The sequence below is a fragment of the Vigna umbellata genome, chromosome 1 (assembly GCF_029865625.1).
Source record: "Vigna umbellata cultivar VRB3 chromosome 1, Vumbellata_1.0, whole genome shotgun sequence".
NCBI lineage: Eukaryota > Viridiplantae > Streptophyta > Magnoliopsida > Fabales > Fabaceae > Vigna > Vigna umbellata.
The window spans coordinates 59,922,330-59,937,136 of NC_142165.1; the positions used below are offsets into that span (position 1 = coordinate 59,922,330).

The window sequence follows — 14,807 nt, forward strand, 5'->3', positions numbered from 1 at the left end:
TGCAACTGCAAGAAAAGAAAATGATGAAAATTTTTGAGTTGGATGTTGCAAGGATTGTTACTATGACGGACGATAGGTTGAATCCTCCTCACATGGACACTAGCAAAAGAGTCCCTAAAGGTAACATGTTTCAGCTCAACCCTAACATCTCTAAAATCTGATCTTAAAAGTCTTCAAGACCTAAAAGACTATGAAGGGTAGAAACTACTAAGATAAGAAAATTTAGGAGAGATTGAAGCTAAAAAGAAACTTGTACAATCTGATGAAACAACTCCTAGTGAACTTTCTAAAGCCTTAACGATTCCAACATTAACGGTTAGAGCATCCAGCAAACGCCATCGACCAACAGAGTTAAAAGAGAAGAAGGCGAGAAAGATAAGGAAGCCCTTCTCCACTAATGTACATCTTGAAGAGAAATCAGACTCTCAAGACGAAAATCATGTTTCATGTAGTAATAGTTCGTTTGAAGATCCTAGTGAAAGCGTCACTCTTTTAAGAATGTGCAGTCTCGAATCAGGAAGAACTTATCACTTTGATGACTCTAATGTTACCTTTCTGGCATATCATAATGCCATTGGACGATGCCTCTTCAACATACTACCAAAAGGGATAGATCTATGCCCATATCTGCCTCAAGTAATGATTTTCAATAGTAGTGTATCACTAGAAGAAGCTATGTGTCGTGTAGTAGTACACTTATTTACAACCTCTACGATGACTACTCTAGATGATGAATTATCCAAGTATGAATCACCTGTTATACTTTGCCTTCCACCCCAGGCCTACCTACCATACCTAAATGTTAGATGTTAAGATGTGTGTTTCTGTTATTTGGGCTTAGTCTATTCTGTATTAAGGGCATTGGCCCATATCTTACAATATAAATAAACTATCCTATGTGTATGCTAAACACACAAGGGATATTTTCTCCCAATCTTCTCTATTTCTCATATGGTATCTAGAGCACAAGAAATAGTTCCAGTCAACTCCACGGTCTCCGGCACCCATCACTGCCGCTGTCGTCGCATCATCGCCGCTGCCGTCGCCGCTGTCGTCGCCGCCGCCGCCGCCGTCACCGCCGCCGCCGTCGCCGGAGTTCCAGAATCGACCGACGACCACACCATCGGAATCGTCTCGGCCGGGCGACCACCGTGGTACGAAGATCGCGGCGAACGGACCACCCACGCGCCTCCACGCGCCGCCGCAAGAGTCGCCGCTGCCGCCGCGCGTGCCGGCGCGTCGCCGGAGCTTTCCGCCGCCGATCAGCACCGCCGTGATCGCCTCCTCGCCCTCTTTCTGGATCTGTGGTCGTTGCGTCAATCGGAGCACTTTGAATTTTTAGGGTTTCTCCCTCTCTATGGCTTCTTCCTCGTCTACAAACACCTCTATTGGTGGCTCATCTTCTGATCCCTCAATATATACCAATTATGTGAGTGTACACTTGTCCATTGACAAGTTAGATGGCACAAATTATGCAACATGGGCGTCCGACATCAAACTTTGGTTGAAGAGTCAGGGGTACTTAGATCATCTTACTTAAAATGTGACTACTGCTCCCATAGATGACACTTCCCGCTGGATGAAAATTGATGCTTAGTTATGCATTGTTATAAAGTCCACCATTCACTCCTCATTGAAACAAATGTTTCGATCCTATGAAACATGTTCAGAAGTATGGGCACAAGCGAAGTTGTTATACACAAATGACACTAAGCGTCTTTATGGTGTTTGTCAGGACCTATTCACTGTTATTGGTCCGCGCAATCCTGGTCCCATGGCAGAATATTTGGGTAAAATTCATGCCCTTCTTCATGACTTTAATGATATATTACCTCCTGCTTCCACTCCTGCTGAAGAATTGGAACAACGATCAAAGTTCTTCATGTTGTTGGCATTATACGGACTCTCTGATGATGTTTCTCATGTCCGTGATCAGATTTTGGGTTATCCTGTCATACCCAACTTTACTTCTACTTGTTCTGCTCTTTTGCGTATACCGAGCAAACCCGTTACTGAGACATCCCCTCATACTGATGATTCCTCTGTTATGGCTGCTCAACGTGATGATCGAAGTCGGTCTCGCAAGCCAAGTAAAGGACGTCCAAAATGTGACCATTGTGGCAAGTTAGGCCACAAGATTGATAGATGTTATGCTCTCCATGGACGTCCTCCTCGACCTGTAGCAATGGCAAATTCTGATCCCCCTCCCCGATCACCGTCTGCAGACCATCCTACTTCATCTAATACCGTAGACAAACCTGCAATCTTTAACGAGTTTCTCAGATGGTATGAGGATCATCAACACTCTGGTTCCACTACATCTGCATCTGTTGCACGTACAGGTACACCTTTTGTTGGTCTAACTCACTCCCTCGGACCTTGGGTCCTTGACTCAGGCGCCACCGATCATATCACTGGTAACAAGTCCTTGTTTTCTTCCTTGTCATGTCCGAATAATTTACCCTCAGTAACAATGGCTGATGGGTCTAGAGTCTCATCTCATGGTATTGGTACTGTTAATATTTTTCCATCCATATCCATTGATCATGTACTTTATGTCCCTGGGTCTCCCTTCAACTTATTGTCCATTAGTCGTTTAACTCGTACTCTTAATTGTGTTATTTCATTTACTAAAGATTTTGTTTAGTTGCAGGACCGGAGTTCGAAACACATGATTGACACAGGATGTGAGTCTCATGGCCTTTATCATCTCCGCCCTTCACCACATGTTGGTGTAGTCATGGAGTCACCATCCCTTCTTCATGCTCAGTTCGGTCATCCTAGTCTTGCCAAACTACAACAACTTGTCCCGAGGTTGTCCACATTATCAAGTTTGTCGTGTGAGTCTTGTCAGTTAGGGAAGCATACTCGTAGTTCCTTTCCTCGTAGTGTCTCACAACGAGCGTCGTCCCCTTTTTCATTGGTTCATTCTGACATTTGGGGACCTAGTCGTGTTAAGTTCATTTTAGGTTTTCAGTATTTTGTTACATTTATTGATGATTATTCCAGATGTACTTGGTTGTTTTTAATGAAGAATCGTTCTGAGTTGTTTTCTATTTTCCAATCTTTTTTCAATGAAATAAAAACACAGTTTGGGGTTTCTATTCGAAATTTACGTAGTGATAATGGCCGTGAATAGCTTTCTCAACCGTTTAAACAGTTTATGGCTTCTCATGGCATTCTTCACCAAACCTCATGTGCTTATACCCCTCAACAAAATGGGGTGGCTGAGCGCAAGAATAGACACCTTATTGAAACAACTCGTACACTTCTTATTCATGGTCAAGTACCCTCACGTTTTTGGGGTGATGCAGTGCTCACAGCCTGTTATCTTATCAACCGCATGCCATCTTCCGTCTTAGATAACAAAATCCCTCATTCTATCTTATTTCCTCAAGACCCTCTGCATCCATTACCTCTTCGAGTTTTTGGGTCTACATGTTTTGTTCATGATTTTAGTCCTGGTCTTGATAAGTTATCTCCTAGGTCTCACAAATGTGTCTTCTTAGGATTTCCACGGTCACAAAAGGGCTATAAGTGTTTTTCCCCTTCCCTCAATCGTCATTTTATCTCTGCTGATGTCACTTTTGATGAGTCTTCTTTTTACTTTTCACATCTATCTTCTAGTTCTGTACCTCTCCCTGTTACTATTGATATTCCTCTTATATGTGATCCTCCTAGTGATGCTCCACCCATTTTGTCTTCTCCTTCTTTAGACTCTCATTCACCACAGGATCATCCTTCACCTCCACCCCTTCAGGTTTATAGTCGTCGTAATCGTCTCCCTCATGACTCACTTCCGGTGCCGTCTCATGTGTCTCCTCCGGCTCCAGCAACCGAGTCTGACTTGCCTATTGCCCTCCGTAAAGGTATACGCTCTACCCGTAACCCTTCCCCCATTATACTATTCTTAATTACCACAGATTATCTCCATCTTTTTATACTTGTCTCTCATCCATTTCTTCTGTGTCAATTCCCAAATCTGTGAGTGATGCCTTAACTCATCCTGGTTGGCGTCAAGCTATGATGGATGAATTAAGTGCTTTACAGGAAAGTGGAACTTGGGAGCTTGTCCAATTACCATCTGGAAAGTCTGTTGTTGGTTGCAGGTGGGTGTATGCTATCAAGGTTGGTCCTGATGGCACGATTGATCGTCTGAAAGCTCGACTGGTTGCCAAAGGCTACACACAGATTTTTGGTTTGGATTATGGTGATACTTTTTCTCCAGTGGCAAAAATGACCTCTGTTCGCCTATTCATTGCCATGGCCGCTCTTCGACAATGGCCTCTTTACCAACTTGATGTCAAAAATGCTTTCCTCAATGGTGATTTGCATGAAGAAATTTATATGGAGCAACCGCCTGGCTTTGTTGCTCAGGGGGAGTCATCTGGATTGGTATGTCGTCTTCGCAAATCCTTATATGGCCTAAAACAGTCTCCTCGGGCCTGGTTTGGTAAATTCAGTTGTGTTGTTCAACAATTTGGTATGTCTCGCAGTGAAGCGGATCATTCAGTGTTCTATCGCCACTCGAGTGCTGGATGTATCTACTTAATAGTGTATGTTGATGATATTATTCTCACAGGAAGCGACTATCTTGGCATCTCTCAGATGAAACAACACCTTTGTCATCATTTTCAAACCAAAGATCTTGGCAAACTCCGGTACTTTTTGGGTATTGGAGTAGCACAATCCAATGATGGTATTGTCATATCTTAGAGGAAGTATGTGTTAGACATCTTGGAGGAAACAGGGTTGATGAACTGTAAATCTGTTGAGACACCTATGGGCCCTAACATCAAACTCCTACCAAATCAGGGGGAGCCTTTCTCAGATCCTGAACGGTACAGAAGACTAGTTGGTAAATTAAACTATCTTACTGTTACGCGTCCTGACATTTCCTTCGCAGTTAGTGTGGTGAGTCAATTTGTAAACTCCCCATGTGAAGACCATTGGGATGCAGTTGTTCGCATACTGAAGTATATTAAAAGATCACCTGGAAAAGGTTTGCTATATGGCCCTAACAACGATACAAAAATCGTTTGTTATTCAGATGCTAATTGGGCTGGTTCCCCTTCTGATAGGAGGTCTACTTCTGGATATTGTGTCTCTATTGGTAGCAACCTGATATCTTGGAAAAGTAAGAAGCAAAGTGTTGTGGCAAGGTCCAGTGCAGAAGCAGAATATAGAGCTATGGCATCAGCTACTTGCGAGCTTGTGTGGCTTAAACAATTGCTTAGTGAATTGAAATTTGGAGATGTCACTCACATGATACTTATATGTGATAATCAAGCTGCTCTCCATATTAACTCTAACCCTGTCTTCCATGAGAGAACCAAACACATTGAAGTTGATTGTCATTTCATTCGAGAAAAAAATCATATCCGGAGATATCAAGACTGAGTTTGTTAACTCAAGCAACCAGTTGGCAGACATCTTCACTAAGTCCTTACGAGGACCTAGAATTGATTATCTTTGTAACAAGCTTGGAACATATGATTTATATGCTCCAGCTTGAGGGGGAGTGTTAGATGTTAAGATGTGTGTTTCTGTTATTTGGGCTTAGTCTATTCTGTATTAAGGGCATTGGCCCATATCTTACAATATAAATAAACTACCCTATGTGTATGCTAAACACACAAGGGATATTTTCTCCCAATCTTCTCTATTTCTCATACTAAATAAACTTTTGTAGAAGAAGCTCCTACCTCTCTAATTCCAAATACCTCCATCTTCACCATTGAATATGTTGACCCAACCACTCAAACCTCCACGAATCTCAACCCTTACCCTTTAAAATACTAGCTCCTCAAATTTCTAGCTCCTCACATCAAGTCAAAATCTCAACTTCTCAATCAAACCCTCAACAAACAACTTCTCAGCCACAACCCTTGATCACTCTTCCAACCAAAACCTCCTTAAGCCTATCTACATTAACCATTATCTAGCCTCCCTCCTCACCCAAGTTCATCAAACTGATTGTATTATAGTGAGGCCCAATGACGTAGAGGCCCACTTTCCTAAGGCCCGTGAGGGATAAAATCTTGAGAGAAAGACTTCTTCCAGAAGTCTGTCTTGGCCAGCGAGAGAGAGAAAATCACGTGGTCCACTGCAAGCTCAGAGAAGGAAGAAAGCGTGGCTCCAAGATCGTCATCCAACTATGGATCTAGAAGAAGGAGAAGAAGAGAGATATGATAGACCTGCACGCATACTTCATGGTAAAAAAAACTTAAACTCGTATCATTTCTGTATATAATAGTTTCTGTATGTTCAAACGTTAAAAGGGAAAATCCTAACCTTTAAATAGGTTAGGAAGAAGGGGAAAGGGTACAAAATCCTAACAAACCTAACATATTATAACTAAAAACAAACATCAATAGATTGCTAAGAACAATGCGCAGAAGAAGCAAAAATAGTTACAATGTCTCAAGAAAATAGGGAAGAAAAGCAAGCCAACTTCCAAACACTTCTGACCAACATAAACAGTGTCCTTGCCCAAATCCTTCCCAAAACAAACAAACCACCACTACTGTCCTCTAGTAGTAATTGACTTTCCTCCTATTCTTGATGTTTATCAAATAAGGGGGAGAAAAATATGCTAAACACTAAAGACTCTACATTGCATGCATCATGTATCACATTCTCTCTGTAGTTCATTATTTAATTTGTTGAACAAATCACTTTAAAATAATCTTATGATTACATATTTGTTTCTTCACATACTCTTGACTTATGGAAGTCACTAAGCATTTACAACATACTTGTTTGATACACATTGATGCTCTAATGCCTTAAATGTTGTATATGAGTTTTGGTTACTATAAATTGTTTTGACACAAACTTCAGAGACTATCCAAATCAGAGGGGGTACACACTGCTTGAAATCCTACAAAGACTACTCTAACATATAAATATTCATGCCTAAAAAATCTATGCCTTAAATCTGATATTTGTGTTCTTATGAATATCTGCGTTTGTTTCAATTACGTTATATAAAATATACCCATGCTCTTATATATAAGTTTGTGTTATATTAGTGCTCTGGTACAAAGATATCTGTTAGATAAGATATTTATGACTTAAGAAAGTCATTTCCTTACAAAATGATAATCGTTTGATGATATGTATCTAATATGCTCTGATAATATAAGAGTCTAAAATGATAGATGATATACATTATGGTACATGAAAAACTGATGATATGTTTGCATTGATGAATGTCTAATAATCACATTCGCTCTAATACTTCCTTGTTAAAATGCAATAATACTTTGATACAATGATTTGATATGAAAATCTTAAAGTTAAAAATATAGATTTTAACATAACACTTTAAAGAAAGTTTTTGAAAAATATCACATTTGCTCTGATACTTCATACGAAGATATTACTTATACAAAAACAATTCAAGGGGAGCTAAGAGTAAAGGGAGCACACTTAAAATAAACATTATAGAAAAACCATGACATCTCCAGAAAGTTTTTAAAAGTTGCATCTTAGGGGCTTCCTTTCTTCAAATCTTTTATAAAAACATCACAATCTAAAAGCATTCCTACATGCTAATCCTTTAAACACTCATTAGACATTATTTTTGAAAATATTATTCACTCGCTTATCAAACACTATTTGTAAAAAGTTTTGAAAACAATATTTATCCCTTTTAGTGTTTTCCTCTCTTATCAAACACTATTTGTAAAATGTTTTGAAAACACTATTTACCCCTTTTAGTGTTTTCCTATGATTTTAAAATGTTCTCTCAATCTGTTGTCTGTAAATCTTCGTAATTATTAGTAATGACATAAATAATGTTATATTTTGAAGATATAAATTGCAATTAGTAGGATACAATGCAACATAATAATATTAAATAATTTAATTATAAGAAAAAATAATCATTTTTATATCATTACAAACATAATTAATATTATTCAAATAAAATATTTCAAAAAGATATAATTGAATCTAATATATACTAAATTCATACATTACATTATTTTTTATGCATTTTATTGTTAACATAATTTCATGTGTAAAACTTTTTATCATTGTCAAAATCTATTTAATTTATTGACTTACAAAAATACAAGATTTTGGTCATATATAATTAGAGATTAATTGTCACTAGGATGACAACGGGTCGGATACAGATAATGCCTACTCGCAACCCGACCCGCCAGATTATATATTTTTAAAATAAAATTACAAAAATATATAATATGATATAAATTAAATTAAATATAAATTAAAATTTAATTTTAATTAAATTTAACCTAATAAAATGTAATTTAATTTAATTTTTAATTAAATTTAATTAAAATATATATAAATTAACTTTTTTATTATAATTTTGCGGGTAGCAGATACCCGCAGGTTGGGTAGTATACTATCTGTACCCGACTCGTTTAAAAGCGGGTATTAAAATACCTATTACCCGTAATCCGCGGATAGTAAATATCTACGGATAGTAACTACCTGCCGTGGATTTTACCCATGAATATCCGTGTCAGCGGATTTTTTTGTCATCCTAATTGTCACAATTAAAAATGTAGATAAAAAATGTGGTTGTTTACCCTGTGGAGAATTTTGGTTCAAATTTACAAATCTCTCAATTAAGTGTAATTAAAAATTGGTGTCTAATACTAACTCATGCGTAGCACTGATTCAATGATATGATATTTCTCTGCCAATACCCAAATTTAAATTTCCACAGCAATAATATAAACAAGTATAAACTAACAGAATCATACTGTGCTGTATAATATAACATATCCACTGAGTTTTTGATTAAGAAAAGAATAGGTTTAACTTTTATAAAGAAAGTTAATTTAGTGAATGTAAAAGTAGCATGTGAATATGATTTAATGTGGAGAAGAACTCATTGTCAGAGATTTATTATTGTAGCTGCAGACATCACTAGCAATACATTGTGCCAAACCATCTTTAATCTTTAAATAAAATCTATAAAAAAGAAAGTGGTCTAATAATCTAACTAATTTGTGGGAATTATACAAACACATTAGATTAAGGAGAAGTAAATATAGTAGTAATGATGGGATTATGAAAGCTAATTTATAAGTTAGTTTAACTAACACAAAAAGATATTTAGTAAATATTTCAAGTTTATTAATAGTTTATAAATTACAAACTACTTTAACTAGATTTTAGATTTTAGATCGTAACTTGGTCAATTTTCATTTATTAATATTTTTATATCTTAATATTATTTTTACTAGTTTTAATTTATATATTATTATTTATATATTATTTATTTTGAATTATTACCTAGACCATAAGATTATTTTCTTTACTAGTTTGGGTTTATATAAAAGTGTATTTAAAAATATTGAATAGTTGTGTTATTTATTTTTGTGAAATTCAAATAAAAAAAGTTAACATTACAAAATCGAAATGTGACATTAGTTTGAATTGATAAATACAATAAATTTTCAATTTTTAAACCCAAATAAAAGTTTAAGATAAATAATAGTCATTAAATCAATTAATTTAAATAAAATGACTTGTTTAAATAAAAATATCTTTATTTAAAAAATACAAACTTTATTTACATGATAAAAATGACGTAATTATATATTTTTATATTATTTTACAATTTATCAACAAGATTTCTAATTAGTTTCATTAAATATTTTTAATTTAATAAGTTAAAAATCATAATTTTAGAAATAATAAATTAGAATCTTATAGCTAAAAGTCATATGAATTACGTCCTATTTATAAAGTCTAAAACTCTTTCATAACTTGAGAAACTAGTAATAAAAGAATAACCATACTAAAAGTTTAAAACTAATTGTTTAAAAGTTGAATACGTATGTTGAGAATAGTTTAAAACTAATTGTGTTGTGGTTATGGATTTTGCTGTCACCTGTATCTTTGTGCATGGAATCATTAAGAAATCAAAAACTAAACAGACATACAAACTTATATAGTTAATGTATATGTTTAAATCATGGGTGTTGGTGCTGAATTTGTTGACCGTTACTCCTAAAAAAAATATCCACAATATATAAAGAAAAAAATAATAATGTTATATATGCAATATAATTTCACAGTCTATTTTTCCTTTATATCTTTCTATTGTATAATTTATTTTTATCCTATATTCTCCTTTAAACTATTTTCCCTTTGTCGTAAGAAAATATCTTTATAAACTTGTATTGCATAATAGTAAGAGAAAATAGAAAAAGAAAAATATGAAACATATATAGTTGATTTATTTATTTATGTTAATATAAAAAGAGAAAAAAAAGAAAGAAAACACTAAAAATTATGAAATGTATAATAAAAAATAAATTTTAAATCTAATTCAATTTTATAAAACTAATTTAGGAAAAGAAATTTACATTTAGTCGACGTAAACCTATAAAAGGCATGTGTGTTGGTTGTAATTTTTGATGAGCATTATTTGCGGAGTTTTGTCTCGTAACTTCTCTGATAACCTATGTGTGGTTGGAGAAAGTAGCTCAACTGCACATGGTTACCCATAATTCAAGAAACACATTTCTCTCTCTCTCTCTCTCTGCATCGCACTTTCTTTAAAATACTTCATGACAATGGCTTATGCACATCACCAATGCTAACATTCATTGCACTCCACACATTCAACCTAGGAACTACAACATCCCCATGCTACGCTTTTTGACTCATTGTCATTCTCCATATAACTAATACTGCTATTTCATTTTCCTACTTTTAACGTTTTTTCTTTCGATAGTAGAAATGAGTATGTGATATTGATTATTAAGAAAGATATACTTTTTTTATACGTTATTTCATATAGAAATAATAATGTAAGTTAGTCCATTCCAGCATTTTTCGTATAAAATTTACGGATTAATTTTGTTGATCCATCTCGTATAATGACAGATGTGTGGACTTGTAAATTAGTTTGCATAATCAAAATCTTAAAGACAAAACATATAAATATTACAACAATTATCTTGTTTTAATATTTTATATTTTTGTTACATGAGATTATCACTACCAATAAAAATTAAAATAAGTTGAGTAAATATGATATTAATATTTATATAAAATAAATATGTTAAAGTTAATTTTTTATGAATAAAAAGATATAAAAATAAATTATTGTTTAAATTATTAAAATTAACATAATTAATCATATTAATTATAGTTAAAAGAATTGCTAGGGTTGATGTATAATGTGAAGGAATAATAAAATAAATAAATAAATGAGAAGTTTAAACTGACTTTAAGTATTAAAATATACTAAATTTCTTTTTCATGAATTATGCAAGACAAAAGAGTGTGCTTTAAAATAGCTTATTCAAGTTACCCTCTAATATGTAAATAATCAAGTCTAATAATTTTACATCAAAGATTGAATATTAAAATTAGAACTAATTTGAAAAATATATTTCAAACTAAAAAATTATAATTAATTATATATATTTTTTTGGCATAATATAATTAACTCTTCAACATCTTTGATTTACGTGTGTGTATATGCCTGGAATATTTTATCATCCAATAATAGTTAACGTAATTACATCGTTTGACTTTATTCCAAAGAATAAATCCATATGGTCTGAATATTGTTTAATCCTATTTAAAATAATTGTAGGCGCAAGCTCCTAGGCTTTGTTTTTCAATTCATCTTTATAGTTTTTGCCTTCCTTCTTTCTCTTAGACCATGTATATTCATTGTTCAAGATTCAGACAGAAGAAAAGATTTAAATAGAAAGATTCGTTAATTTATTAGTATGAAATTTAAATTAATTTGTAGTAGTAAAATGCCATGTTGAGGACAGAGCAAATTCAAAACCATGAAAATCTAATACTGGAAACGAGACATCTGAAGATATTAGCAACGAATATGATTGAAGTTAAACGAAATTAACGATAAGATAACTGATAGATTCAATATATATGTTACGGAAGAACTTAGATCCCTACAATACCCATCTTTATATCATTGGAAAGAGGGTTTGAGAAAGAAAAAGGTGAAGAGATTGATTGTGGTGGTTAATGGGAGTTCCCTGATTGTAGTTGAAGAACGGGGCATGAAGAAGTTGTTCTTGGATTTGCCACAAACCTGGAAGAGAAAGCGTAGAACTTGTAGTAATCTTCATCCATTAAGCTGCCACATCCGGTGGAATCAAAGTTCAAGGAATAACTCAACGGATCATAGCGGCATTGGAACGAACCTTGTCGACTCGCACTTTTCGGTCGCAGTGTGCGCCCACGTCTCTTCAGTTTCCTCATCAGTTTCGTCACCAAACAACAACAGTGGCATGCTGACACCATGGATTTCGTTGCCACGGCAGTGTTGGTGGTGGTGCTTGTGGTGCTGCCAGATTCATTTTGCATCTTCCTGCTGCTGCCGCTGTTGTTCTTTTCAGAGCTTAAAGGCCACATTTTCTGTGTCATAAACTTGTGGAAAAGGAATATATGAATGTTCAGTGTTCTTGTTGATGATGATGGTGAACGATGGAGTGAAGTAAGTGAGTGATTTCAATTCGGGTGAAAACGAGAGTAGTGTGGATTCTGGAATGTGAATCATATATTATTCTCTTATAGGAGCATTCTTTTGACTGTTTGAATAACTTAGTTATATATATATATATATGCACAGTGGTATCACATGACCCTTGGGTAGAGGCAGAGGTAACTGGAGAAACTTTATTTGCGTTTGAGAATTTTTATAATAGGGTGGAGAGAAAAAGTGTGGAAAAGATATATGATGAATGTGTGATAGAAAAATAAAATTTTATAATGAATAATTGTGAATAAAAAAAAAGTAAAGTAAAAGGAACAATAATAGGAATATGTATATAAATAAGTTGGCTTGACTGCAATATACATCAGCCACGTGATGAGTATAATTTGATTAGATTCAGTTATGTATGGATGGAAATGTAGTGTTTGATTTTGCATAAGAAAAATGATTACATTTGATTTGATGACAAATAATAATGAGGCAAGGTGATGGACTGATGGCAGGGAAAAAGCAGTAGTATATGTCATGCATCAATGCTTTTGTTTTGTTTTTTCCAGTTTTCTTTGTACCTTTCTGCAGGTAAATATATATAGAATATCTTCTGTTTCTTTTTTCTTTTTACTTTTTTTAATCAATAATTTTTTAAATAATTTTACAGTGAAAAGTTGTTAATTGCAACCTTTAAATAATTTAATATGCTTTGAAATTGTTGTGTGCGTAAAGCTTGGTTCATCTCTTCAGAGAAGCATGGAGTCCCTCCTTCATATACTTCCTTCACTCCTTCTTACACTTTCAAGTAGACACTTTTATCCTTTATTAAATGAAAACAAAAAGATAGTAATGACTCTTACTGAATGTAATTTAATCTTTGGCCTATATTTATTAAAATCCTACACTCTCAAAATTCCTTCATTTTTGTTTACTTCTTTCTTTTTCATTATTTTTCTTCGTTTTCTTCGTTTCCCTCTTTGCTTTGTGGTCATATTCTCACATCGAGTTATTGGTAATCCTTTGAATTTTTTTGATGCTCTCGTTGCTTGTAATATTGTTCATCCATAGTTACATTTAAGTTCGTTTTTGTACATTTCAAAGTGTTAGGAAATAAACGGATGTCGCGAGCCGGTTTACAAAATTAACCGATTTTAATATCAATTAAAAAATTTGTCAAACTTTAAAATTTGGTTAGAAAATCAAGAGATTTCATAACTTTTCAAATTTCAAAATTTGATTAATGAAGTAAACAGATTTCAAAATTTGATTAATGAAGTCAATAAATTTCAAAATTCGATTAAAACAACCATAAGATTTCAAAATCCGATTAAAGATTAAAGGTTTGTCATATTTTTAAATCTAGTGAAGCTTTAATCGAATTTCATGACGACTTCCTTAATTAGATTTCGAAATTAAGTGACTTTCTTAACATGATTTCAAAATCTGATTAAGCCCTCACTAGATTTCAAAATTTGGTTAAGGCTTCACCGAATTTTGAAATCCGATTAAGGCTTCGTTGGAATTTGAAATCCGATTAAGTCAGCAGATTTTAAAATACAATTAAGTTCTCACTAAATTTTGAAATTCAATTAATCCTTTTCAATTCTTTTATTCTTTTAAGTTTATTTCTTTTTAATTTTATTTATAATTTGTTTCTATTTTTATAAAATTTGTTGAGGTATTATTATTAGTGTTATTATAATGAAGTGAGGTATTGAGTGTTAAAGATGTTATGTTATACGTGTTTATAAGATGGAATATTATTTTTTTGGTTTCATGAATTTACAAGTAAATTCAAGTTTCGTGTCAGATTTATCTCCTTTCATCAATGAAGTGTGTGAGGGAGATTATACACAAAATTTTACAATTGATCAAATATTTCCCACATGTGATGACTTAATTGAATGGGTTCAAGAGATTGTTTTTCATCTTAGGCTTTTTGTCGTAACTATAAGATCTCATAAAGCTACTAGTGAACTTGGGAGAAAGAAGTTTGTCTTGTTAGGATGTGAAAGAGGTGGAAAGTATAGGAAATACAAACCTGATATTTAACCTAGCATATACGGCACAAGAAAATGCAAGTGCCCTTTTAAATTGAGAGGCAAGCCAAATGCTAATGGAGAAGGGTAGGTACTGAATGTTATATGTGGATATCATAATCATGATTTGGCACAGAGTTTAGTTGGTCACCCTTTTTTTGGGAGGTTCAATCCTACTGAAAAATTGTTACTTGTTAATCTGACTAAAGTCAAGCTTGCAAATATTCTACTAACTCTGAAACAAAATAGTGATTGTAATGTCACAACAATCAAACAAATACATAATACAAGGTATACTTACA

General features: G+C 33.8%; 1 protein-coding gene and 1 pseudogene across 1 annotated transcript; one reads left to right on the top strand and one right to left on the bottom strand.

Moving 5' to 3' along the window:
- The first annotated feature begins 1,588 nt into the window (after window positions 1–1,588).
- LOC148205933 (uncharacterized) lies at window positions 1,589–2,655 on the top strand (annotated as a pseudogene).
- A 9,239-nt stretch (window positions 2,656–11,894) lies between these two features.
- LOC124844951 (uncharacterized) lies at window positions 11,895–12,552 on the bottom strand. The gene has a single exon (XM_047321970.2). It carries the CDS (start codon window positions 12,403–12,405, stop codon window positions 12,001–12,003), a length of 405 nt encoding a protein of 134 aa, XP_047177926.1. The 5' UTR covers window positions 12,406–12,552; the 3' UTR covers window positions 11,895–12,000.
- Between the last annotated feature and the right edge of the window lie 2,255 nt (window positions 12,553–14,807).